This window comes from Mustela erminea, chromosome 11, assembly GCF_009829155.1.
Source record: "Mustela erminea isolate mMusErm1 chromosome 11, mMusErm1.Pri, whole genome shotgun sequence".
NCBI lineage: Eukaryota > Metazoa > Chordata > Mammalia > Carnivora > Mustelidae > Mustela > Mustela erminea.
In genome coordinates, this window is record NC_045624.1 from 18,337,627 (window position 1) to 18,361,671 (window position 24,045).

Here is a 24,045-nt window from a genome sequence, read left to right on the forward strand (position 1 = left end):
GACCTGAGCCGAACACAATTGCTTAACCAACTGAGCCCATTCAGGCGCCCCATAACTTGCGTTTAAACAAGATCCACAGAACCTGGTAAGATAGGCATTACTGTTTCCATCTCTACCTAGGATGAGACTCAGGCTCATAGAAGTTGACTGACATAGCGGAGCTGATTAGGGACTGAGCCAAGATTCTATCCCAGCATCTAATGAACTTTTCAAGAGGTGGACAGGCGAGTTCACAGGGATTTCTACTTTCACTCAATTCAGGGCAGTTGCTTCAGATGCTAACACCGCCGACAATCCATCACAGGTCTGTAGTTCTAGTGCCGTCCGCTGTGAGTTTGTTGTTAAGGCGATGGGCGAGTTCCTTTCTGAGCCTTCGGCGGCCTCCCAGGAAACCACATTGACAGCATCGGAACTTCACTTCCCAGCAAGCCCAGCGGCCGCTTTCCGCGCGAGGCATGACGGGCACCTCGGCCCGCGGTCTTCTCTGGCGGAAGAACCTCGAGGAGGGAGGCCACAGAGCGGTACGTGACGGCGCGCAGCATCCTGGGATGTGTAGTCTGGCTCTGTCCGGGACGCCCCCTCGGATGAATGGGGCCCAGGCTGACTGCGAACTACAGATCCTCGGCCGGCTGCGTTGGTGGAGGCCGCGGGGGAAGGGGAGCCGGCGGCGGCGCTGCCGAAGGAGAGCAGCGCTGCGGCACGGAGGGAATGATCTGTGCCGCGGCGGACGCAGCGGTCCGGCTTCTTGGGGAGGCGGTGTAAAAGAGCGCCGCGCCTCCGCGCTCGCCCTCCGTTCCGCGCTCCGGCCATGCGCCCGGCCTTCGCGGTGGGCCTGGTGTTCGCAGGCTGCTGCAGTAATGTGATCTTCCTAGAGCTCCTGGCCCGGTGAGTGACCTCCGCGGGCCGCACCCCTGCTCGCAGCGCGCGGGGCCGCGCCGGGACGGCCTGGGACCCGGCGGAGACGGTTGCTCCGTGGCCCCGCGAGCTGCCCGCTCTCCCGCCCTCCAGGTTGCATCCCTCGGAGGGGAGCGCCGGGGGTCCTGCTGTCCTCAGCCGCTTTCCCCACACGGCGGGATTGCAGCGTGCAGAGTTTTTCTCTCGTGACCGGTCCAAGGTCGGCGGGGAGCTCGTGGCAGAACCCAGGGCTCCTTCAGCGCTTTCCGCGATCCTGTTAATGCCACACGTCGGACTGGGGCAAAGCCCTACGGCTTCTAACGCAGTCTGATTTTGCATTTGCTGCCAACAAAGTTTCACTAACTAACCCCCCACCCCGCCGTCCCCCACCCCAGGCATGTGTTTTCTCGGCCTTCGAGATGGTTCTGAGTGGTTGACCCAAACAGACCTCCCGGTGATGTAGTCCGGTGGAGCCTTACTTACTCAGAAGGCCGGCCCCCTTGACCAGAGGGAGGAATTCCAGCTTTTAAGATATCACAGTCTTTAGATGGAGAAGCGTGCATTTGGAGGCGTAACTTTATAAATTAAGAATGATTATGGCACTTTTTTCCCAAAGGGAAACTAGGTTAGCTTTATTGAGGTGGCTCTCAAATAATGTTGAGCAACGTGCAAAGTTCAGTGGATAGGAGCTGTTGTTACAGAAGACACGACAGGTGGACTAGAAAAGGTTCAGGACCAAAAATCTCAAGTCTTGGTTCGGTCCTCCTTCTCCTTTAGCCGCGTTGGGTTCCCTTTTCTGGCTGAAGAATAAACAATGTGTGGTGTTTTCTAGGGCTATATCTGAATCTACACATCTCCACTGACCATCAGAACAATCTTGTGAACCAAACAGGTCAGGAGTTACTATCTCTTTTGCTGAAAATGAAACAGGGCTCAAGAAGTCAGACGGTCTTCTACTACTTGTAGGTAGCGGAGCCCAAACTAGAATGCAAGATACCTGTATTCTACTCTAGTACCTTTTGCAATCTCCCTGTTGTTTTTGAACTTAAGCAGCCCACGGAATTTTGGTTAGTGCCTCACCTGGAGGTGAGCTCAAAATGTATTTATTTTGTTTCCATGATACCATTGATTAGTCATTCTAAAGCAATCTATTTAAGGGTTGGGTTAATTTTTGCTGTTGCAGAGCTTGAAATCTTATGCAGAAAGTGTTGATAAAGATCTGTCACTTATTTTGGGCGTAGTTGGAGAGAGGTTTAAAAATTAAAAAAAGAAAAAATGTACCCACTTGTCAGTCTGGTATACTTCCAAGGAAGGTCATTTGGGAAATAGATTTAAAAATACTAAAAAAGTGAAAAAATCAGGCCAGCCATGGAATAATGAGAGAATAATATACTGTATTATAAATATATATAAATATAATAAAAACTTGTGTTGAATGTGCCATTAAATTAAATCCTGCCCAAGGCTGTATGGCATCATGATATGCGATCACCTGAGGGCCCTCATTACTAAGTGTGAATTACTTGATCTCCTGAGTCTGTTCTTTGAACTGGGAAAGGCTCTACCAGCTTCACAGGGTTTTGAAGAGTTCAATGAAATGCACATGCAAAGCGCCTGAAGCACACTGACTTCCTTTTTTTTTTTTTTTTTAAGAGTATTTATTTATTTATTTGATAGAGACAGCGGAGCGAGGGGGGTGGTGAGGGAGAAGAGGGTTGCGCTGAGCAGGGAGTCGGACACACCGCTTGATCGCAGGACCCAGGCGCCCCACACTGACTTCCTCTTGTCTCTGACAACTTCGGTTTCGGTGCGGGTAGACCTTGTATTATAAGCTACTCCTGAAAAGTTGTGGATAAATCTAACTTTATGGAATGTTTTTGTGACTTAGAGGAGCTTCTATTTAGAACGCTTTGAAAATTTATACATAGATCTTCCTCGTTTGTCTTTTTTGTAAATCTGACTTTTTGCATAGAGCAGTAGGTTTTCATAAAGTGGTGAGGGGCACGGTTATTAACTTAGTGAGTGGTGTACACCAGACCGAAGAGCAGCCTTTTCCTGGTTTGCTGGGGCAGCTCACAACTTACTCTGTAATAGACCAATAAAATAAAAGCAGGTTGGACCAGATGGTCTTTAAGGTCCTTTGTAGTTTTGGCCTCCTCATAATTTTTGACTTTATCTTGGGACATCACAGTGGAAAGCTCATAAATTTTTATAGAGCAGGAACTTGCTCTTATATGGCTTCCTTGGGACCGTCATGTGCCCTAATACTGTGCCAAGCAGAACACTAGTAGAAATGGAAATGCTAGAGTGACTTGTAGGGAGAAGGAAACATTTTTCTCCATTTTCCCCAAATTGGAAAACAAACCTAGGTTTCTTCTTTTTGATTTTTATATCTATAATTGGGACCTGTAATAAAATAAAAAGCAGCACACACTGTACAGAACAGACGTGAAGTCATGAATGGATGCCTTGACTTCCTTCCGGAAAGAGCTTGGAAACAGTTTGCACACACATCAACTAACTCACCAAGGTGGTGAGTGTCCTACCTCAGGAAAACAATCTGAAACTTTTTTTTTCCTATTTTATTTTACAATTAAGTGTATCATATTGACTCAAGTAAGGAAGTTTCCTAAATCTGCAAGAAGAAATTAAAAAATTCAAAGTTGCTTGTCTTTGAAGTAAAAATTTGAATGTTTGCTAAAGAGAATTCCAAGTGAGAGATACTGCAGTTGGTGATTATAATTTGTGAGGAGTAAAGTTCAAGAAAACAAGTGATTTAGGGAAGAGGATCCAAGTTTTTACATTGAAGGTTTAAAATCAGTTGTTCAAGTTAAAACAAATAGTTCTATCGGTAGACATACAACAGTGTGTTCCCCCAAAAGCTAAGTTGATTTTGTAAAAAATTTAATTATGCGAGTGCATTAGGGATATTTTAAAATCCTGTGGAAATAGAGACAAAATAGGATAGGGTTGTCAAGGGATGGGGGAGGGAGCAACGGAGAGGGACCCTAACATGTATGAAATGTCTTTGGGAAGTACCCTAAAATGGTAATAGCTGCAGAACTCTAAATATAGTAAAAACCACTGAACTGTAAACAGTCATACAAGGGAGTCTGCAAACCTCACTTATTTGCACTGTGCTCTGGGAGACTTCCCTGAGTCAGTACCATGTGGCCCTCAGTGTCTTTAGCAATGAAATGGGCATAAAAATAACCTCTGGAAAATAAAGATAAAATTAAAAATTATTATGCTTTTTAAAAAAATCCTGTGAGGAATACACTTGTAAAGTGAATCATTTTTAGAAATAAATGACTTCTTTTTATCTTTCATACAATATTTTAGGTCATATTGACTTACAGTGAGGAAGCCTCACATTTGTTCAGCTGCTAGAGTGAAAGCCAGATACTGTGCTCAGAGAGAGAGGCTTATTAAGATGAATTGGACACCGCTGGTCCTCTTACCTTCCCCGTGTGGCACTGGATTCTTACTGTTTCATACTCTCATGTCTGCCTCACTCATTACCTTGTCACCTCCTTAAGGGTTCAGGTCTCCTTCACACTGGGAGCTTGCCAGCACCTAACTTTACCTGTGATAGGTTCTTTAATTGAATTGGCCTACTCCTTTGGTAAAGAAAAAATGGGTGGGAAGCAGGAAGCTTGATAAACCCCATTTGGGCTAAGTCTTGTGTTGGCACTTTACATTTTCTCCTGGGATCATCGCTACAGAATTAAAAATTTATCACTTACACTTTTATAGCTGAGAAAAATTTGTCAAGACGAATGTCTTTAAAAGGGTTACTGTGCTTTAATTGAAGACCTTTCAGTACACAAGGTCCTAATGTTCTAGTCTTTGCCTTTTTCCCCTCTGTGGCACACTTGAAGTGCTTTTCAGGGACTGGCTTATTTACTCTATAATAAACCAGTGAGATAGGCACTAATACTGTTCTGCATTTTAAAGATAAGGAAGCAAGTCTTAGATAGGGTAATGAACTTCCACTCTAGAGAACTGGATCCTGCCTGTCATGGTGTAATTTTAACCATCTCGGGTGGTTCTCAGCCCTGTGACAGCATATGGGAATCACTGGCACATCTTACGTAGTTTTGCACACACACTCCCACACACATCTTCTGGCACTTCTCCCAGACCTACACCAGTGGTTCTCAGGTTTGGCTGCACCTAGAAGCAAGCAGAGACCTTTGAAAAGTACAGGGTCTAGGGCCTTATCCCCACAGTAGTCTGAGCAGATCTGGGCACTGGGAGGACTCCTCCGACTTGTGGGTTTCTAAAGAGCAGCCTGGCCGGAGTTGAAAAGCACCGTGCCAGGAACTGGCTAGAGCTAACGTACCTTCTCCTGTCACTCATCATTAGGCTAATGGTTTTGATTAGCTCTTTGAATGAGGTCAGTGTTTTATGTGATTGTTTATGGCTTCTTGCAGTGTTTTTCCCTCGAACATAAATACTAAAAGAAATGTCGGCTGCAAAATGGTAGTTTTCAAGAACACCTTTGTAGCCACTAGAGCGTAAGGAGTAGCAACAGTTGCATTGCACGTGGTAAGCCTAGCTCTGCACAAGAGTGGCTTATGTTTAGAGTTAACCTACTTTTCCCCCGTTGGGTGTATTTCAGAACTTGTATACTTGACATTGCTATTTATTAATAATACCACTAGTAGAGAATGGGGTTGTTTTTTTTTTTAATAAATAGCAGTGTATTAAATGTAATAGTACATTTATAATACAATAATCATCCCTCTAATCACTAGCCTCTGGTTAATACATGTCCTTGATCAAGATGAGAAAACAATATGAAGGCTGAGAAGTCTGGAAGTTTCAGGGAAACAACGACAAATGGTACTTCTTCCAGTGACTGAGCAGAACCTGATAGGGGCAAACTCCAAACCACGAACATTTTAAGTAACCAGTTTTGCCAGTGTTTCAAGACGGAGGTGAGAAGGACTCTTTCTGCCTCTTAAATGTGTGCCCAGCAGTCACTGTGGAGATTGCTCAACCCTCCCGTGGATCACTGAAGAGGTTCAATTAAATTCTACCGTTTGTGGAATACCTAGTGTACCTGTGTCCAGGGCTGGGGTCAGTGGATGATCGCAGGGTTCTTCAGCCTTTTCTCCTCGGTCTTGCTTCTTATCTCTCCTTACCCCTGCCGAAGACCCTTTATCTGTAGACGCTTTTTTCCTAATCACCCCTCCACAGATACATTCTGTCCTGGTTCATGGGCCATCTGTATACCCGTGCTTGATACTTCAAAAAAGAGAATGAAACTCCCCAGCCCAAGAACCAGTCGTTGCCCCCAGGGTGACCTTCTCTGAGACGATGTCCTAGTCACCAGCAATGGGTGCATGTCTTCTCTTGCCAGTAGTCTTGGTGGTTCCTGGTCAGGAGGCTGTGTAAACATCCCAGGAGACCCGAGCACATTTCTGTGTTGGGGCTTTGCTGCTGAAGTGACCAGGATTCACTTTAGGTGAAGTGAGTATCCCAAGGACATACGACCAATCACCCACTGCTTACTGGAAAAGTTGTATTGTAGTTCTGAGAATGAGAGTTATCAGAGTTCTTCCTCATGGCCTAGTACAGCTAGGGAAGAGTAAAATAAGCTTGACATTTCTTCTCTGTGCGCTCTATTGATAGACGTGTGTGATCCTTGGGATGTGAAATCGGAGATAAAGGACAGTGGGTAAGAGAAATCGGTCCTCCCTGTTATTTTGAACTATTAATATAACAAGTCTTAGTGCCCTTTACCTCAGTTTTTTGTTTTACTACGCAGGAAGCACCCAGGATGCGGGAACATTGTGACATTTGCACAATTTTTATTTATTGCTGTGGAAGGCTTCCTCTTTGAAGCGGATTTGGGAAGGAAGCGGCCAGCTATCCCAATAAGGTATGGCACATTGAAGTCTCTTTTAGCCTTTGTTATTTTTGTTTTGTTTTGTTTTGTTTTGAAGAAGTTCAGGACTTTTCTGGTAACTAGGTAGAAGGAGGAGTATGAGATATCCTCTTACAAGATCTGTGTCAAAGTTTTTAGGAGAATAATGATAATTCATTTTCTGAATTTAAAATGTTGTGACATTCCAGGGAGCCTGTTTTTCTAATAAAATGCCCACCACAACACAAAATAATTATGATGGAAACAATAATGTGTGTATGTGTGTAATATATGATTGGTTAAAGGTTTAGTGTGTTGTGACCACAATGTTTTTTAATAGTTATGTATGCTAGCCTCATGTTGGTAAAGTTAGCCAATACGTTAAGAGTGGTATTATTGGTCCTTTTTAAAAATGAATGGGTTTGGGGAATAACCAGAAGTGGTGCTTGTACAGCCTCGTGATACGCTAAGTGCCACCTAACTGTTCACTTTCACATGGTTGATTTTACGTTGTGGGCATTTCCTCCCAATTAAAACGAAGTGAGTGGCAAGCCAAGGCAAAATTGTTGATTCCAGACCTCCCCGCATTAGTCCAGATTTGCATAACTGTACTCAGGGGGCCAAAGAGAAAACAAGACAGTTCTAATCAACAGTGTATTGAAAATTCAGCATTCTTGCCCAGACGGACTGGAAATAAAAGTATAATGCATCCCCTTGCAAGAGTGTAGTAAGATCAGGTCATGTAATCCTGTTGATAGGGATTTTCTGGTGTGAATGTATCCAAGGGCACGGCAAGGCTCGTGGTGGTTGTTCTTTTGCAACATTCCCGAATAGCCTGCTATAGAAAATGTGGTTGAATTTTGTTATTAATATTGCGCTTTTAAATTTCCCAACGTGTTGCTAAGTATTCTGAGTAGGTGGTTTTTTTCATTGGCTTTAGTATCTACATAAAACCTTCATTCCTTAGACCAGCATTTACATCATGGTAGACACCCCCACAATTTTTTTTTTAATCTTTCTATTGTTTTATTTTATCCTATTTTCAAATTTTTATTGAAACTTCAGTTAGTTAACATATGGTGCAATATTGGAGTGGATTCAGTGAGTCATCACTTACATGAAACACCCAGTACTCATCACAAGTGCCCTCCTCAATGCCCATGACCCATCTGTCCGTCCCCTACCCACCTCCCTCCATCACCCCTCAGTTTGCTCTCTGTTGTTAAGAGTCTCCTATGGTTTGTTTCCCTCTCTCTTTTTTTCCCCCTTCCTATATGTTCATCTGTTTTGTTTCTTAAATTCCATATATAAGTGAGATCGAATGGTATTTATATTTCTTTAGCTGATTTATTTCACTTAGTATAATACACTAGCTCTGTCCACGTGGTTGCACATGCTAAGATTTCATTCTTCCTAATGGCCAAGTCCCTTGTACATATATATATATGCCACATCTTCTTTATTCATTCATAAGTTCATGGACACTTGGGCTCTCTCCGTAGTTTGGCTCTTGTTGATAATGCTACTCTAAACATCGGGGTGCATTTACCCCTTCACATCTGTATTTTTTTATCCTTTGGGTAAATACCTTTAGTGCAATTGCTGGATAGTAGGGTAGTTCTATTTTTAAGTTTTTGAGGAGCCTCAGTATTGTTCTCCAGAGTAACTACACCAGTTTGCAGTTCCACCAACAGTGCAAGAGGCTTCCCTTTCTCCATATCCAACACGTGTTCTTTCTTGCGTTGTTAATTTTAGCCGTTCTGACAGGTGTGAGGTGGTATCTCATCATGGTTTTGATTGGTATTTCCCCGATAATGATGTTGAGCATCTCCTTATGTGTCTGTTGGCATCTGGATGTATTCTTAAGAAAAGTGTCTATTTTTCTGCCCATTTCTTAACTGGGTTGTTTGGGGTTTTTTTGTACATTGAGTTTGATAAGTTCTTTATAGATTTGGGATACTAAGCCTTTATCAGATATGTCACTTGGAGATATCTTCTAGGCTGCCTTTTAGTTTTGTTGAATGTTTCCTTTGCTGTGCAGAAGTTTTTTTTGTTTTGTTTTGTTTTGTTTTTTAAGATTTTATTTATTTGACAGAGAGAAACACAGGGAGAGACAGAATACAAACAGGAGGATAGGAGAGGAAAAGGCAGACTCCCCACTGAGCAGGGAACCTGATATGGGGCTCAATCCCAGGCCCCTGGGATCATGACCTGAGCCGAAGGCAGACACCTAACGATTGAGCCACCCACGCGCCCCTTGTGCAGAAGCTTTTTATCCTGATGAAGTCCCAATAGTTCATTTTTGCTTTTGTTTCCCTTGCCTCTGGTGACGTGTCTAGTAAGAAGTTGCTGTGGCCAAGGTCAGAGAGGTTTATTGCCTATGTTCTCCTCTAGATTTTGATGGCTTTCTGTCTCACATTTAGGTCTTTCATCCACTTTGAATTTACTTTTGTGTATGGTGTAAGGAAATGGTCCAGGTTCATTCTTCTGCACATCACTGTCCAGTTTCCCCAGCACCATTTGTTGAAGAGACTGTCTTTTTTCCCACTGAATATTTTTTCCTGCTTTGTTGAATATTAGTTGATCATACAGTTGTGGGTCCCTTTCTGGGTTCTCTTTTCTGTCCCATTGATCTTTGTGTCCCTAATAGACCAAGCAATCTGGAAAAAGAGAAACGAAACTGGAGGCATCACAATTCCAGATTTCAAGCTGTATTACAAAACTGTGGTCATCAAGACAGTGTGGTGAGACAAGGATCCCCCACATTTTTAATTCCTCTGACCCTCTCCCCCACCCCCACCCCGCGCCATTATCTCTTTCCATTGAGGCTGCCACTAGCACAGTTCGGGAATGCATTCATTCTCACCATTAACTTTTATAATGGTGCCCTAGCTGGCTGGCCTCTTGCTTCCCACCCCTCCGTACCTGTATTTCGACTTCCTACTATTGTCTTGTGACACCCCCCCTCACAGGCACTCAGGGGTCACTAGTAGGTTCTGAGGGAAACCCAGCTCCCTAACCTGCCCTTTCAGGCTCCCCGGGATCTTGCCCTAACAATCATACCTCCATGTGTGTCCTGTAGAACTGGCTGTTTTAGTTTCTATCTGTGAAGCTGCAGGCAAAACCTTGATATCATGGGGATGTCATTCATTCCCAGAAGCAATTTCTAGGCCATGCTGTGTAGCCAGCAAGGTGGAATAGTTGGAATTCATTATCCTAAAAGGCCTGGATGAACTCTGTCTCCAGATGGCATTGTTTCAAGAGAAGACTAAGAAAATTTGGCAAGAAACCTTGTGAATTCACCAGTAATATTTTAGAATCTGTGAAATAGCTGTTCTCAGTGTTAAAAAAAAAAATTCAGCTGAGTAAATTTGAAGATCTAATGGTTTCATTAAATGATTCATGAATCAGTATCCCATCTAGCAAGAAGAGGGGAGCTCTATTGAGCTAAAGAAAGGAAAGACTTTTAAAGGTAGAGGGCGTTAAAAAAAGCAGGAAGGAATTTATTAGCCAAATATGCATTGTTTAGGCAAGGTTGCCTTAAAAGGAGAGCAGAAGCCGTGAAGTGGGTAGGGGTGCTTATCAGAAAGTTCCCTAGTATTGACCAAGGAGTTCTATGTTGACTGGATAAAGATGACATTCCAGGGAGGGGGGGATTGGTTGAAATTGCACTTGGGTAAGGAGTTAAGTCTTGGCTTACTGACTTGGGTCCTTAAACTTAGTGGCACCATTTTGGGCCTGTGGTTTTCTTTTGAGCAGTTACCCCCTTTTGATCAGACTCTCAGCTTAACTGAGAGATGTGATAAACATTTTTGGTCTTAGCACCACTCTCCCTTACTGCTCGGAAGTTCTCGAAGTTTTTGTCGTTCCTTTGTCTGGTATCCATAGATCATGACCTTTTTGCTTAACCTCTGGTATTTGTAGGTCACAGCCTCAGATTCACACTCCTCTTAAGTGGGTTATTTTCTCTGTTCTGTAAATGTTCCTGTCTTAGGGAGAGCATTTGCTTGATGCATTGTTGCATGTATCTCAAGCTTTCAAAAAGGAGGTTTATTATCATTATGTAAATGGGATAAATCCCAATATTTGGAGTCTACATTAGAGCCATGGTCCCCCAGATTCAAGCTAATCAAAATCAAATAAGCCAAAGAAAGACCCTGTAGAAGGAGTCACCTTCTTAAGCCAAGCGACTTGTTCTGTGACCTTACCTGAGTTTTAGGGGTCACAGGGGTAAACTTGGCTTAGTCCAGACACCACCTTCATCAGCCAATAGAGAGTTAAGAGCTCTTCTGTTATCAAGAGACTTTAAGGATATTTGTTGGGCTGCTATTGCTTTAACAGGTTTTGCAGCAATTTTAAGAATTAAGAAGCAGTTCTTTTTTTTTTTTAAGATTTTTATTATTTTTTTGACAGGGAGATAGAGAGCATAAGTAGGCAGAAGGGCAGGCAGACAGAGAGGGAGAAGCAGGCTCTCTGCTGAGCAGGGAGCCCGATGCAGGGCTCCATCCCAGGACCCTGGGATCATGACCTGAGCTGAAGGCAGCCGCCCAACCAGCTGAGCCACCCAGGCGCCTCAAGAAACAGTTCTTGATCCTAGCCTCATTTACATTTATCTCTAATCAGGGAAATAGGAACATGTGAAAAGGAGTGAATTCAGAATCATGAATGTTTTCCAGTGGGCCCTTAAAAAATTATGTATTTATTTATCTATCTATCTATCTATTTATTTATTTTAGGGTAGTGGGCAGAGGAAGAGGGATAGAATCTCAAGCAGATTCCCCACTGAGTATGGAGCTCATGTGGGACTCATCGATCTCAGATCCTGAGATCATAACCTGAGCCCAAATCAAGAGTTCAACTTGACTCAATGGCTGAGCCACCCAAATGCCCCTGTTAGGCCCTTTCCAACTCAACAATGTAAATGTAGGGGACTCAACTAATGAGATGTCTTATTTTGTCTGTGAAAAGTTGGGGGCACAGTTAGATTTTTTTTTTCTGTCCTGAAATAAAACGTTGTCTACATTTCAGAGGTTGCCGTGTTACAAGGACATTAGGATGACACAAGTCTGGCAGGGAGGGACTATTTTTGCAGAAGTAGAGTGGACTTTATCCACATGAGCCACAGTCTTACAAATACAGGATAAAGGCTTAGTGTTACTTTTTTTTGACAGTGCTTCCCATGTAATTTACATATCAAATAAGCCTGATTCATTTTCCAAGTCCTTTGGAATATTTTAGGTCAAAAAGACTTAGGGGGAAAAAAAAGGCTTCACTTAGAATTTGGTTTTAGGAAGTTAGTCAAACATATATATTTTTTAAAGATTTTGTGTATTTATTTTAGAGAGAGCGTGCACGAGAGCGAGCGTGAGCAGAGGGAAGGGCGGCGGGAGAGGGAGAAGCAGGCTCCCGCGGAGCAGGGCCTAAGCCTAAGGCAGCCATGTAACCTACCGAGCCACCCAGATGGCCCAGTCAAAAATATTTAAAAAAAAAGATTTTAAAGCCCTTGCCTACTTTAAATAGGATCACAGATGACTACAAAATCTAATACTTAAAAGGTGAAGAGGTTTTTAGTCTTACCCAAATGACCAAAAGCCCAAGAAAACTTTGTCCTTTTAACAGAGAGAAAAACCAAAATCTAATTTGCACCAGTTTGCCTTTGGTTTTAAAACCCTTTTTTATAGATTTTATTTATTTATTTGTCCGCGAGAGAGTGTGCACACGCCTGCATTGGCAGGCAGAGGCAGAGAGAGAAGCAGGCTCCCTGCTGAGCAAGGAGCCCAGGGGGGGACTCTATCCCAGGACCCTGGGATCATGACCTGAGCTGAAGACAGTGGCTTAACCGACTGAGCCACCCAGGCGTACAAAAAACCCTTTTTTAAAAACAAATTTGTTTTTTAAAATTTGTTTAATTTAGGTTGCCCGCACATGAAAGTTCCTGTTTGAGAAGATTTTTTTCCACAAACCTCCTCCAACTTGTCCCCCTATATTCCAATTTTGTCCTTTGTTTCTTCCCTTTAAACAACCAGCCTCATTTTAGGATAAAATTACTTTTTCTCCCCTTCACAAAAAATGTATCGAAAGAGGATTTTGGCTGCCTCTATTTTGACCTCAGACTTTCTAGTTGGCTTCTTTCCAGCTTGTCTCTTGGCTCAGATTGAAGACCCTGTGGATAAAGCATCCCAGGAGGGGAACTGACACTAACCCCTCAAGCAGTAGGGTCGGCCCTGAGCCAGCGAGCTCCTCCCTCCCATGATTCACTTCAAGACAGTGGTTAATTTGACTTTCACTGCTCACCTGTGCATATCCACCCACCTTTGCTCCGCATTTCTTACATGTTATCCTGGAAGTATTTTCGGTGCCTTGGAGACAGTCTCTCAGGTGCTAGGCCCCTGTCTTCCGGTGTTGGCCTCCGTGAAATAAATTCCTGTTTCTTTCTTCCTTTTTTTTTTTAAAGATTTTATTTATTTATTTGACAGAGGAGAGAGATTCCAAGTAGGCAGAGAGGCAGGCAGAGAGAGGGGGAAGCAGGCTCTCCACCGAGCAGAGAGCCCGATTTGGGGCTCGATCCCAGGACCCTGAGATCATGACCTGAGCTGAAGGCAGAGGCTTAACCCACTGAGCCACCCAGGTGCCCCAAATTCCTTGTTTCACCACCACTCCATCTCTGCCTTTGAATTTTGTGAGTGGCCAGTAGCCAAACCTGGTCTGTTTGGGAACCCCGGAGCCAGGTGTCCGTGAGCCCCCGGACCCCGGCTATATTATTTCCATTTCTCACACCTTTTTCTCCTGAAAACACATCCTACTTTCCTGCCATACATAGATGTTGTCATTATTTTTAGTAGTTTTAATTACATGTATCAGAGTTCTTAACCCTAAGAAACCTTAATTTCCAGTGAAAACGAAGAAGTAAGCAATTATGAGCCGTGGGTTTTACCAGCAATTTTTTGAATTTGAATTTTATGAATACATTTCAAAATTTTAAAAGCATATGCCTTTTTAAATTTGCCAGTGAATATTAACATATCCAAATATCTTTTAGTTGCTCTATAATAAGCCAAAAGTTGATCAACTTAGTTTTAGTAATTAATGTTTTAGTATTTTGTCTTTTTGGGAAATGATCTAGATTTTATTTTTATTTTATTTTTTTAAAAGATTTTATTTAAAGATTTTATTATTTTTTTATTAAGGGCTTATTTAAAGATTTTTAAAGATTTTATTTATTTGAGAGCAAGTGCACAAGCAGGGGAAGCAGCAGGGAGAGGCAGAGGGAGGGGGAGAGGCAGACTCCTTACTGAGTAAAGGAACCAGATGCTATGCGGGGTTTCAATCCCAGGACCCTGAGATCATGACCAGAACTGAAGGCAGAAGCTTAACGACTGAGCCACTCAGGCGCCCTGATCTAGATTTTTTTTTTTCAAGTTTTTATTTTACTTCCAATTAGTTAAATAAAGCGTTATACTAGTTTTACTTGTACAATATAGTGATTCAGCACTTGGACATGTCCTGTGCTCATCGTGACAAGGGCACTTACTTAATCCCTGTCACCTACCCCATCTCCCACCCACCTCCCCTCTGGTAACCATCAGTGTGTTCTCTATAGTGAAGAGTCAGTTTCTTGGTTTGTCTCTTTCTCTCTTTTTTCCTTGGCTCATTTATTTTGTTTCTTAAGTTCCGCACACGAGTGAAATCATATGGTATTTCTTTCTCTGACTCACTTCACTTAGCATGACGCTCTCTAGCTCCATCCATGTCCTTGCAAACGGCAGGATGTCATTCATTTTTATGGCTGAATAATGTCCTAGTATCTGATCTGTATCTATACACACATCACAGCTTCTTCATCCGTTCCTCAGTCGGTGGGCACCTGGGCTGCTTCCATATCTCGGCTGTTGCAAATAATGCTGCTTTAATCATCCGGCGTGCATCTGTTTCTTTGATCTAGTTTTTGTGTATTCTTTGGGTAAATCCCCAGTAATGTGCTTACTGGATCATTGGGTAATTCTATTTTTAACTTTTTGAGGCACTCCAGACTATTTTTCACAGTGGCTGCACCAGTTTGCGTTCCCCAGCAGTGCCAGAGGGTTCCTTTTTCCCTGCATCCTCGCCAACACCTGTTGTTTCTTGTGTTGTTGGTTTTAGCCGTCCTGACGTGTGAGGTGGTGTCTCATGTAGTTTTGATTCACATTTCCCTATGATCAGTGATGTTGAGCATGTTTTCCTTGTCTCTTGGCCGTTTGTATGTCTTCCTTGGAAAAATGTTCATGTCCTGCCCATTTTTGAATTGAATTATTTGTTTTTTGGGTGTTGAGTTTTTTAAGTTCTTTATGCATTGGCGGACTAACCCTTCATCAGGTATGTCGTTTACTGATATCTTTTCTCATTCTATAGGCTGCCTTTTAGTTTTGTTGATTGTTTGCTTCTGTGTGCAGAAGCTTTTTATTTTTATATTGTTCCCATAGTTTATTTTTGCTTTTGTTTCCCTTATCTCAGGGAACCTGTCTAAAAAAAAGTTGCTGTAGCCAGTGTCAAAGAAGTTATTGTCTGTGCTCTTTTAGGATTTTTATGGTTTCATATGTCACATTAGGTACTTAATCCATTTTGAATTTTTGTGCATGGTTTAAGAACGTGATCGAGGCACCTGAGTGGCTCAAGTCTTTAAGCGTTTGCCTTTGGCTCAGGTTATGATCTCAGGGTCCTGGGATCAAGCCCCGCATCGGGCTCCCTGCTTGTCGGGAAACCTGCTTCTCCCCTTCCACTCCCCCGCTTGTGTTCCCTCTCTCGCTAGGTCTCTTTCTGTCAAATAAATAAATAAAATCTTAAAAGAAAAAAGTCAGTTTGATTCTTTCGCATGTTGCTGTCCAGTTTTCCCAACACTATTTGTTGAAGACACTGTCTTTTTCCCATTGGGTGTCTTTCTTCCTTTGTCAAAGATTAATTGATCATATTATTGTGGGTTTATTTCTGGGTTTTCTATTCTGTCCCATTGATCTGTGTGTCTCTTTTTGTGCCACTACCATACTGTTTTGATTACTACAGCTTTGTAATAAAACTTAAAGTCTGGAATTGTGAGGCCTCCAGCTTTTTTTTTTTTTTTCCCTCCCCAGGATTGTCTTGGCTATTTGGGGTCTTCTGAGTTTCCATAAAAATTTCAGGATTGTTCTAGCTTTGTGAAAAATGTTCATGGTATTTTGATAGGGATTGCATTGAATGTATATGTTACTTTGGGTGGTATAGATGTTTTAACAATATTTATATTGTTTTTCCAAATCCACGAGCATGGAATGTCTTTCTATTTCTTTGTGTTGTCTTCAAGTTTCTTTCATCAGTGTTTTCTAGTTTTCAGAGTACAGGTCTTTCACCTATTCGTTTAGGTTTTTTCCTAGGTGTCTTACTGCTTTTATTACATTTGTAAATATAATTGTTTTCTGAATTTCTCTTTCTGTTGCTGCTTCATTATTGGTATGTAGAAATGCAGCAGATTTCTGTAGACTGATTTTGTATCCTGCAACTTTACTGAATTCATGTGTTCTAGCAATTTTTGGTAGACTTTAGAGTAGTTTTTGTGGGTGGTCTTTATGCGTAGTCTTTAAGGTGTGGTGGTCTTTAGGGTTTTCTATACGTAGTATCATGTAATCTGCAAATAATGAGAGTTTTACTTCTTCCTTACCAGTTAGGATGCCTTTATTTCCTTTTCTTGTCTGATTCCTATGGCTAGGACTTCTAATACTATGTTGACTAAAAGTGTTGAGAGTAGACATTCTTGTCTTGTTCCTGATCTTACGGGAAAAGCTCTGATTTTCTCAATTAAGGATCATGTTAGTTGTGGGTTTTTCACATATGATCTTTATTATGTTGAGCTATGTTACCTCTAAACTTTGTTGAAGGTTTTTTTGTCATGAATGGATGCTGTACTTTGTCAAATGCTTTTTCTGCATCCATTGAAATGATCATATGGTTCTCATCCTTTCTCTTATTGACGTGATGTATCACATTGATTCATTTGCAAATACTGAATTACCCTTGCAACCCATGAATAAATCGTACTTAATCCTAGTAAATGACATTTTTAATTTATTGTTGCATTCGGTCTGCTAATAGTTTGTTGAGGATTTTTGCATCTGTGTTCATTAGAGATACTGGCCTGTAGTTTGTTTTTTGTGGAATCTTTACCTGGTTTTGGTATCAGGGTAATGCTGGCCTCATAGAATGCATTTGGAACTTTTCCTTCCTTTTTTGTTTTTTGGAATAGTTTGAGAAAAATAGGTATTAACTCTTCTTCAGATGTTTAGCAGAATTCTCCTGTGAAGCCATCTGGTTCTGGACTTTTGTTTGTTGGGAGTTTTTTTAATTACTGATTCAACTTCTTTGCTGGTACTGGTCTGTTCAAGTTTTTCTGTTTCTTCCTGTTTCAGTTTTTGTAATTTATAGGTTTCTAGGAATTTATCCATTTCTTCTAGATTGCCCAGTTTGTTGGTGTGTAGTTTTTCATAATATTCTCTTATATTGTATTTCTGTGGTGTTGGTGGTTGTTTTTTCTCTCTTATTTGTGATTTTATGTATTTGGTTCCTTTCTCTTTTTGGTAAGTCTGACTAGAGATTTATCATTTCATTGTTTCAAAGAACTACCTCCTGGTTTCATCAATTGAACTCCAAAAAGACTGTTGCCTTTTTAGATTCTGTATCATGTATTTCTGCTCTAATCCTTATTATTTACCTCCTCCTGCTGGCTTTAGGCTTCATGTGTTCCTTTTCCAGCTTCTTTAGGTGTAAAGTAAGGTTGTTTATTTGAGATTTTTCTTGCTTCTTGAGGTAGGCTTGTATTGCTATAAACTTCCCTCTTAGAACTTTTGTTACGTACTGAAGGTTTTAAACCATTGTTTTCACTTTCATTTGTTTTTGTGTACTTTTTAATTTCTAATCTTTTTTTAAAAAGGTTTTATTTATTTGAGAGAGAAAGACAGTGCAAGAGAGAGAGAGCATGAGCAGGGAGAGAGGGAGAAGCAGACTCCCAGCTGAGCAGGGTGCTTGAGAAGGGACTCGATCCCAGGACTCTGAGATCATGACTTGAGCTGAAGACAGACACTTACCAACTGAGCCACCTAGGCACCTTTTAATTTCTTCTCTTATTTCCTGACTGACTCATTCATTGTTTAGTAGCATGGTATTTTAACCCCCATGTATTTATGATCTGTACGGATTTTATTTTTTTCTCATAGTTGACTTCCAATATCATAGCACTGTGGTCAGAAAAGATGCATGATATGACTTCAGTCTTTTTAAATTTGTTTAGGCTTGTTTTTTGGCCTAATATGTGATCTGTTCTGGAGAATGCTCCATGTGCACTTGAAAAGAATATGTATTCTGCTGTTTTAGGTTGGAATGTTCTGGATACATATGTTAAATCCATGTGTTCCAGTATGTCATTGAAAGCCATTGTTTCCTTATTGATTTTCTGTTTAGATGATCTATTGATGTAAGTGGGGTGTTAAAGTCCCCTACTCTTACTGTATTATTATCAATTAATTCCTTTATATTTGCTATCAACTGTTTTATGTATTTGGGTGCTCCCATGTTGGGTGCATAAATATTTACAGTTTTTATGTCTTGTTGGATTGGCTCTAATATTATTATTATTTTGTGTTTTTGTCTCTTATTACAGACTTTGTTCTATTTTTTTTTTTTTACAGTCTTTGTTTTAAAGTCTAGTTTGTCCGATATTAAGTACTTTCAATATCCATTTGCATAAATGTTTCTCCATCCATTCACTTCAATCTGTGGATGTCTTTAGGTCTAAAGTGAGTCTCTTGTAGGCAACATGTAGATGAGTCTATTTTTTTTTAACCCATTTTATCACCCTATATCTTTTGAGTGTTTAGGCCATTTAAATTCAAAGTAATTATTGATATGTATTTATTGCCATTTTATAACTTGTTTTCTGGTTGTTTCTGAAGATTTTCTCTGATCCTTTGTCTTTCTTTCATGGTTTGCTGGTTTTCTTTAGTGATCATGTGAATTTTTTTTCTCTTTTTTCTTTGTGTATTAGTGGATTTTGATTTGTGGTTACCATTAAGTTTATATATATAAAACATTTTTTGCATATAATAGTCTATATTAAGTGGATGGTTGTTTAAATTTGAACTTACTCTTTAGTCCTCTCCGCCCCACATTTTAGGTATAGGGTGTCATATATTTATATCCTTTTATTCTGTGAGTTCCTTGACTGCTATTTTACAAAAATATTAGTTTTTTCTGTTTTTGTGTTATCTACCTTCATATTGTTACTTTTGGTTTTTCCTTTCCACTCATAGTCCCCATTAATATTTCTTCCAGGGCTGGTTGAGTGGTCACAAACTCCTTTAGTTTTTGTTCATCTGAGAAACTCTATCTCCTTTTCTATTCTGAGTGATAGCCTTGCTGGATAGAGTATTCTTGACTGCAGATTTATCCCATTCAGCACTTTGAATATATTATTCACTTCTTTCTGGCTCATAATGTTTCTCCTGAAAAATCCCCTGATAACTTTTTGGGGTTTCCCTTTTATGTAACTGTCCTCTCTTGTCTTGCCGCTTTAAAATTTTTTTCTTTATAACTATATGTTTTGCCATTTTAATTATTATATGTGTTGGTGTGGATCTCCTTTTGTTGATGTTGTTGGGGATTTTCTGTGCCTCCTGTATCTGGATATCTGTTAACTTCTTCAGATTAGGGAACTTTTCAGTTATTATTTCTGTAACTAAATTTTCTGCCCTCTTTTCTTTCTCCATGTGGAACTCCTATAATGCAAACAGTAGTACTTTCGATGGAATCACTGAGTTCCCTAAGTCTGTTGTCATTTTGCATGATTCTTTTTTCTCTTTTGTTTAGCTTGATTACTTTCCATTACTCTATCCTCTGGGTCATTAATTCATTCCTCTGCTTCTTTCAGCCTGCATTCATTGCATCAAGCATATTTCTCTTTTCATTTATTGAGCCCTTTATCTCTGCTATGTTATTTGTTATCTCTTTGTTAAGGGTTCACTCGTGTCTTCCACTTTTTTCTCAAGTCCAGTGAGTATCTTTGTGATCATTACTTTAAATTCTCTATCAGACTTGTTACTTTTATCTGTTTCACTTAGGTCTCTGTCCGTGGCCTCTTCCTATCCTGTCATTTGGACAGAGTCCTCTGTCTTCTCATTTTGTCTAAGTCTCTATGCCTGTTTCTTTTCTTTTTCTTTTTTTTTTTTTTAAGATTTTATTTATTTATTTGACAGAGGGACAGAGAGATCGCAAGTAGGCAGAGAGGCAGGCAGAGAGAGAGAGGTGAAAGCATGCTCCCTGCTGAGCAGAGAGCCTGATGCAGGGCTCGATCCCAGGACCCTGAGATCATGTCCCGAGCCGAAGGCAAAGGCTTAACCCACTGAGCCACCCAGGCACCTTCTGTGTTTCTGTGTATTAGGAGAATCAGCTACATTTCCTGTTCTTGGGGGTAATGGCCTTATGAAGAAGAGGTCCAGTAGTACCCTGCAGTGTAGTGTCCCCTGTTACCCAGGCCCTGCCACTTCAGGGAGTATCTCTGATGTGTGCAGCATGTGGTCTGTTATTGTGTCCTGGCCACTTAATCCTTCAGGCCAGTCATAGAGGCTTTTCTTTGCCTTGTATGGGCAGTGTTTGGTGTCTGGACTGAATGTGGTGCATTCTAATAAGTTGTGCTCTGGTCTGTTTATGAAATGAGACCTTTCACTACTGTTGCTGGGGCCGAGGCCCTGCAAACCCCCTGTCAGGAGATGTGCTGTGGGCAGGGGTTTGAGCTGGTCTTCTGGGGGAGGGGGCCTGTCTTGTTGGGTCTGAGGCAAGCATTACTGGGAGGGTAGTTCCAGCAGTGTAAGCAGTTTAGATTGAAAGTGTCAGTGCTGGGCTAGTTCCTGGAGGTGGTTATGTGTTTATCTAAGGAGTAGGGGAGGGAAATGGCTCTGCCGGTTCCTTTGTTGTTCCCAGAGGGGTCTCTCTGTGAGCTGCCTCTCTGGAACAGGTCAGTGAGGAGCAACTAACCTCTTCACGGTGTGCCCCAAGCCCTCTCCCAAGCCCTGTTTCCATGTTCTGTGTCCCGGACTGTCTGCCTTCCCTTTTCTCCAAGAGCAGCCCCAGTGCCTTGGGGCTTTATCTGAACCAAACCCCCTGACCTTCAGAACCCAGGCTTTAAGCCTCACAAGAACTCACAAAATTTAGCCCCTCTCACTTTCCAAGCCAGTTGCTATGGGCATTTGTTTTCTTCGTGGCTCTCAGGTGTGTTAGTCTGTCTCTTGTCCTTCTCTGCAACAGCAGCTCCGGGAGTCCTTTCTCTCCCAAACCATATTTACACTTACTACCTTCTTCCATGTGGCCCTTCTCTGCCTTTAGTTATGGAGTTTGTTCTGCTAGTCTTCAGATCAATATCTGGGGTATTTAGGATGATTTGATAGTTATCTAGTATGAGGTGAACCTAGGGTCCTCCTACTTCTAGAAATGATTTAGATATTTAATGAATTTAAATTGATTCATCATTTAACCTAATTCAGCAAAACTTTAAGGTTTTTAGGTTATAAAAAAGTTGGGAAATCTGTTTAGATGTAATATTGTTGAAAAGTTCATTTATAAACTTTTATCTTGTTTATATCTAATTTACTTGTCCTTAATAACTATGTTTAGGTGACATATAAAAACAGTATTAAACATTAGACAAAGTCAGCCATTATCCTAAGCTATTAATTTTTGTTGACAGATCTTGTAATGGACAACACAAACTTATTTGGGGGCTATTAAACTGAAGTAGAATAAAAGTTTTATATTTAGTGTTGATAGCCCCAGAGACCTGTCTTTATAATTAAGCCATCAGCCTTAAAATATCAAATATTTTTTCCAAACCATGTGACCTTGAAAAATATTTGGGTTAGTTTTTTTTCAGAGAGTTTTAGAATGCCCAGTCCTTATAGGTGGTTGCCTTAAAACCAGCTAAATAGAGCTCTTGTACAAATTAATTGTAGCAATACCACCCACAAGTAGAAAATACCACAGAGCGACAACACATAAATATTGACACACGTGAACATACAGAGAGCCCCTATGGCTATTTTAAATTGCTGCCATGAAGTACATACAGAATTTGCTAGTTGTAAAAGTTAGATCTCAGTTGTTTTTCTGGTAGATATGGAATAAGGTTATCAATCTAGATGGTCAAAGTTCTTTTAGTATTTGTGAAGACACTTAAGATTTGAATTTCTCCTGGCAAATCAAGTTCCAAATGACCTCCCCCTTGTGTTTTTCTTGATAAGAATGACCACTCTAAAATTTGTATTTTAAGGAGAGGGACTGGAAAGGATTTCCTAGAGCAGACCAGTAGAATCTTGAACATTTACATCTTAAAGACACAGGGAAAGAATGCAAGCTTCTCCTAGAAGGACTCTTGTTCCCTTAAAGTCAGAATTTTTACACTTACAATTTTGAGATAGGGGAAATTAGGGGATTGTTTAGGGTTAATCTGATTAACCTTCCATGCATGCGCCTGTCACCCAATCACGTTTTTGTCCATACGCTCCTCTACCTATCTGGTAGTTCACATGGGAAGGGGTAGCATATAATCCTTTCGAAGGCAGTTTCCTCATAGGGCAAGGGTGGGGGTGAGGGGTGGGCCTTGTCTTTATTTGTAAAGGAGGGGACAATGTGAATTTTTATTTTCCTTGCTCAGCTGGGCTCAGGAAGTAATGTAGTTACAGACTCTTGAGAATTCTCCCTAGGTTTAGGAAATTATTCACCTACAGACTTTAGTTTGGCCTTGAGCCAAGGAGTGAAGAGTATTGGCTGTTGCCTCAACTGTTCTTCTTCTACAAGTAACTGTGTGCTGGTCTCTTTGGAGGCTGACTAGGGTGAATACTCAAAGGACAGAGGGGAATAGTAGCCATTATGCATTATGTCAGTTCTACAGTCTTGTTTTAGGTACCCTTGCTCATTTTCATTAGCTCTTTACAGTGAGTCTTTTAGTGAGACTGTTTTGGAATTTTGAACCTTTTGGAGGCTTCTGCTTGCCATTTAAAACAAATATCCCACTCTATCAGTAAATTGCCTAGTACTGACCAGGAAATTCTTTGTTGACTGGTAAAAGGTTGCATTCCTGGGGTGGCAGGAGGAGGGGGGTATTGGTTGTAACTGCAGTTGAGTTAGGAATTAAGTCTTGGTTTGCTGACTTGGGTCTGTAACCTAAGTGGCACCATTTTGGACTTGTGGTTTTCTTCGGAACAGCAGTAATTTTGTGTGTGTCTAATACTCTGTCCTGCGTTCATTGTGAAGCTTCTGAAACTTGATAGACTGTTAATTTCACCCCAGCATGGTTGATGTTTAGGGCTTGTAGGTCCATATCTACCAGCAACATCAGGTCGGTTCTTGTCAAGGAAGATGACTGGACTCTCAATGCTTTCATTCTTCTGATGTGCCAAGATGAAAAAGGTGGGGGTGATCTGTGCTCAAAGACCTTCACCATTTCCTGAAGGATACGGAACTACTTATTTTCCTTTGCCCCGCATTCTCTAGCCATTTATTTCAGATATTTTTTCTTTTTTTGAATGTATTCGATTGAATCATAGGAAATTGCTGCTTTTCAACCTCCAAAAAAGTAGCAGTTTTATAGGGTTTAATCTGATATACACGAATGGCATTTTAATATCTTCTAGATAAAAATGGGGCATACAAATCCAAATTTTATTTAATTATTTATTCATAATTGTTCATTTATATTTATCCCTTCCCTTAAGTTATTAGGATTACTGAATTTTGGCTTTTGGATTTTGCTTTTATTATTAAGGACCTATAAACTGTCAAAAACAGGGGCCCTGATTTTAAATACAACTCTGTACAGTCAGATAATATCCTCATTAATTTGGAGGCCACCAGTTCGGAATGTGAGGTAATTTCAGCAGTTGCTAGATTGAAAGTCACCCTTAATTTAGCACATCTTTTCTTTAGAAAGGAATTGTGAAAATTAACAGTAGAAACAAGTATATAGAGGAAATGGTTGGGAGAATTAACCATTACCTACAAAGAAATGATAATGATAATATTATCCATTCACTGAAAAACCTATTGATGTCTATCAGACAACATTTTTTGTTTTTGTTTTTTTGTTGTTTTTTTAAAAAGACTTATTTATTTATTAGAGCACGTGCAAATACACAAGCAGAGGGAGAGGCCGAGGGAACGGGAGAAGCAGGCTTCCACTGAGCAGGGAGCCTAATGCTGGGCTCGATACCTGGATCCCAGGATTGTGACCT

The 24,045-nt window shown here is 40.9% G+C and overlaps 1 protein-coding gene across 1 annotated transcript in view; it reads left to right on the plus strand.

The window, feature by feature from the left end:
• The first annotated feature begins 514 nt into the window (after positions 1 to 514).
• Positions 515 to 24,045, plus strand: part of SLC35B4 (solute carrier family 35 member B4) — a 38,787-nt gene continuing 15,256 nt past the window's right edge. The window contains exons 1-2 of the mRNA XM_032304626.1: positions 515 to 885; positions 6,671 to 6,784. Coding sequence (XP_032160517.1) covers positions 809 to 885; positions 6,671 to 6,784 — 191 coding nt within the window. The 5' untranslated portion in view covers positions 515 to 808. The remainder of the gene's footprint in view (positions 886 to 6,670; positions 6,785 to 24,045) is intronic.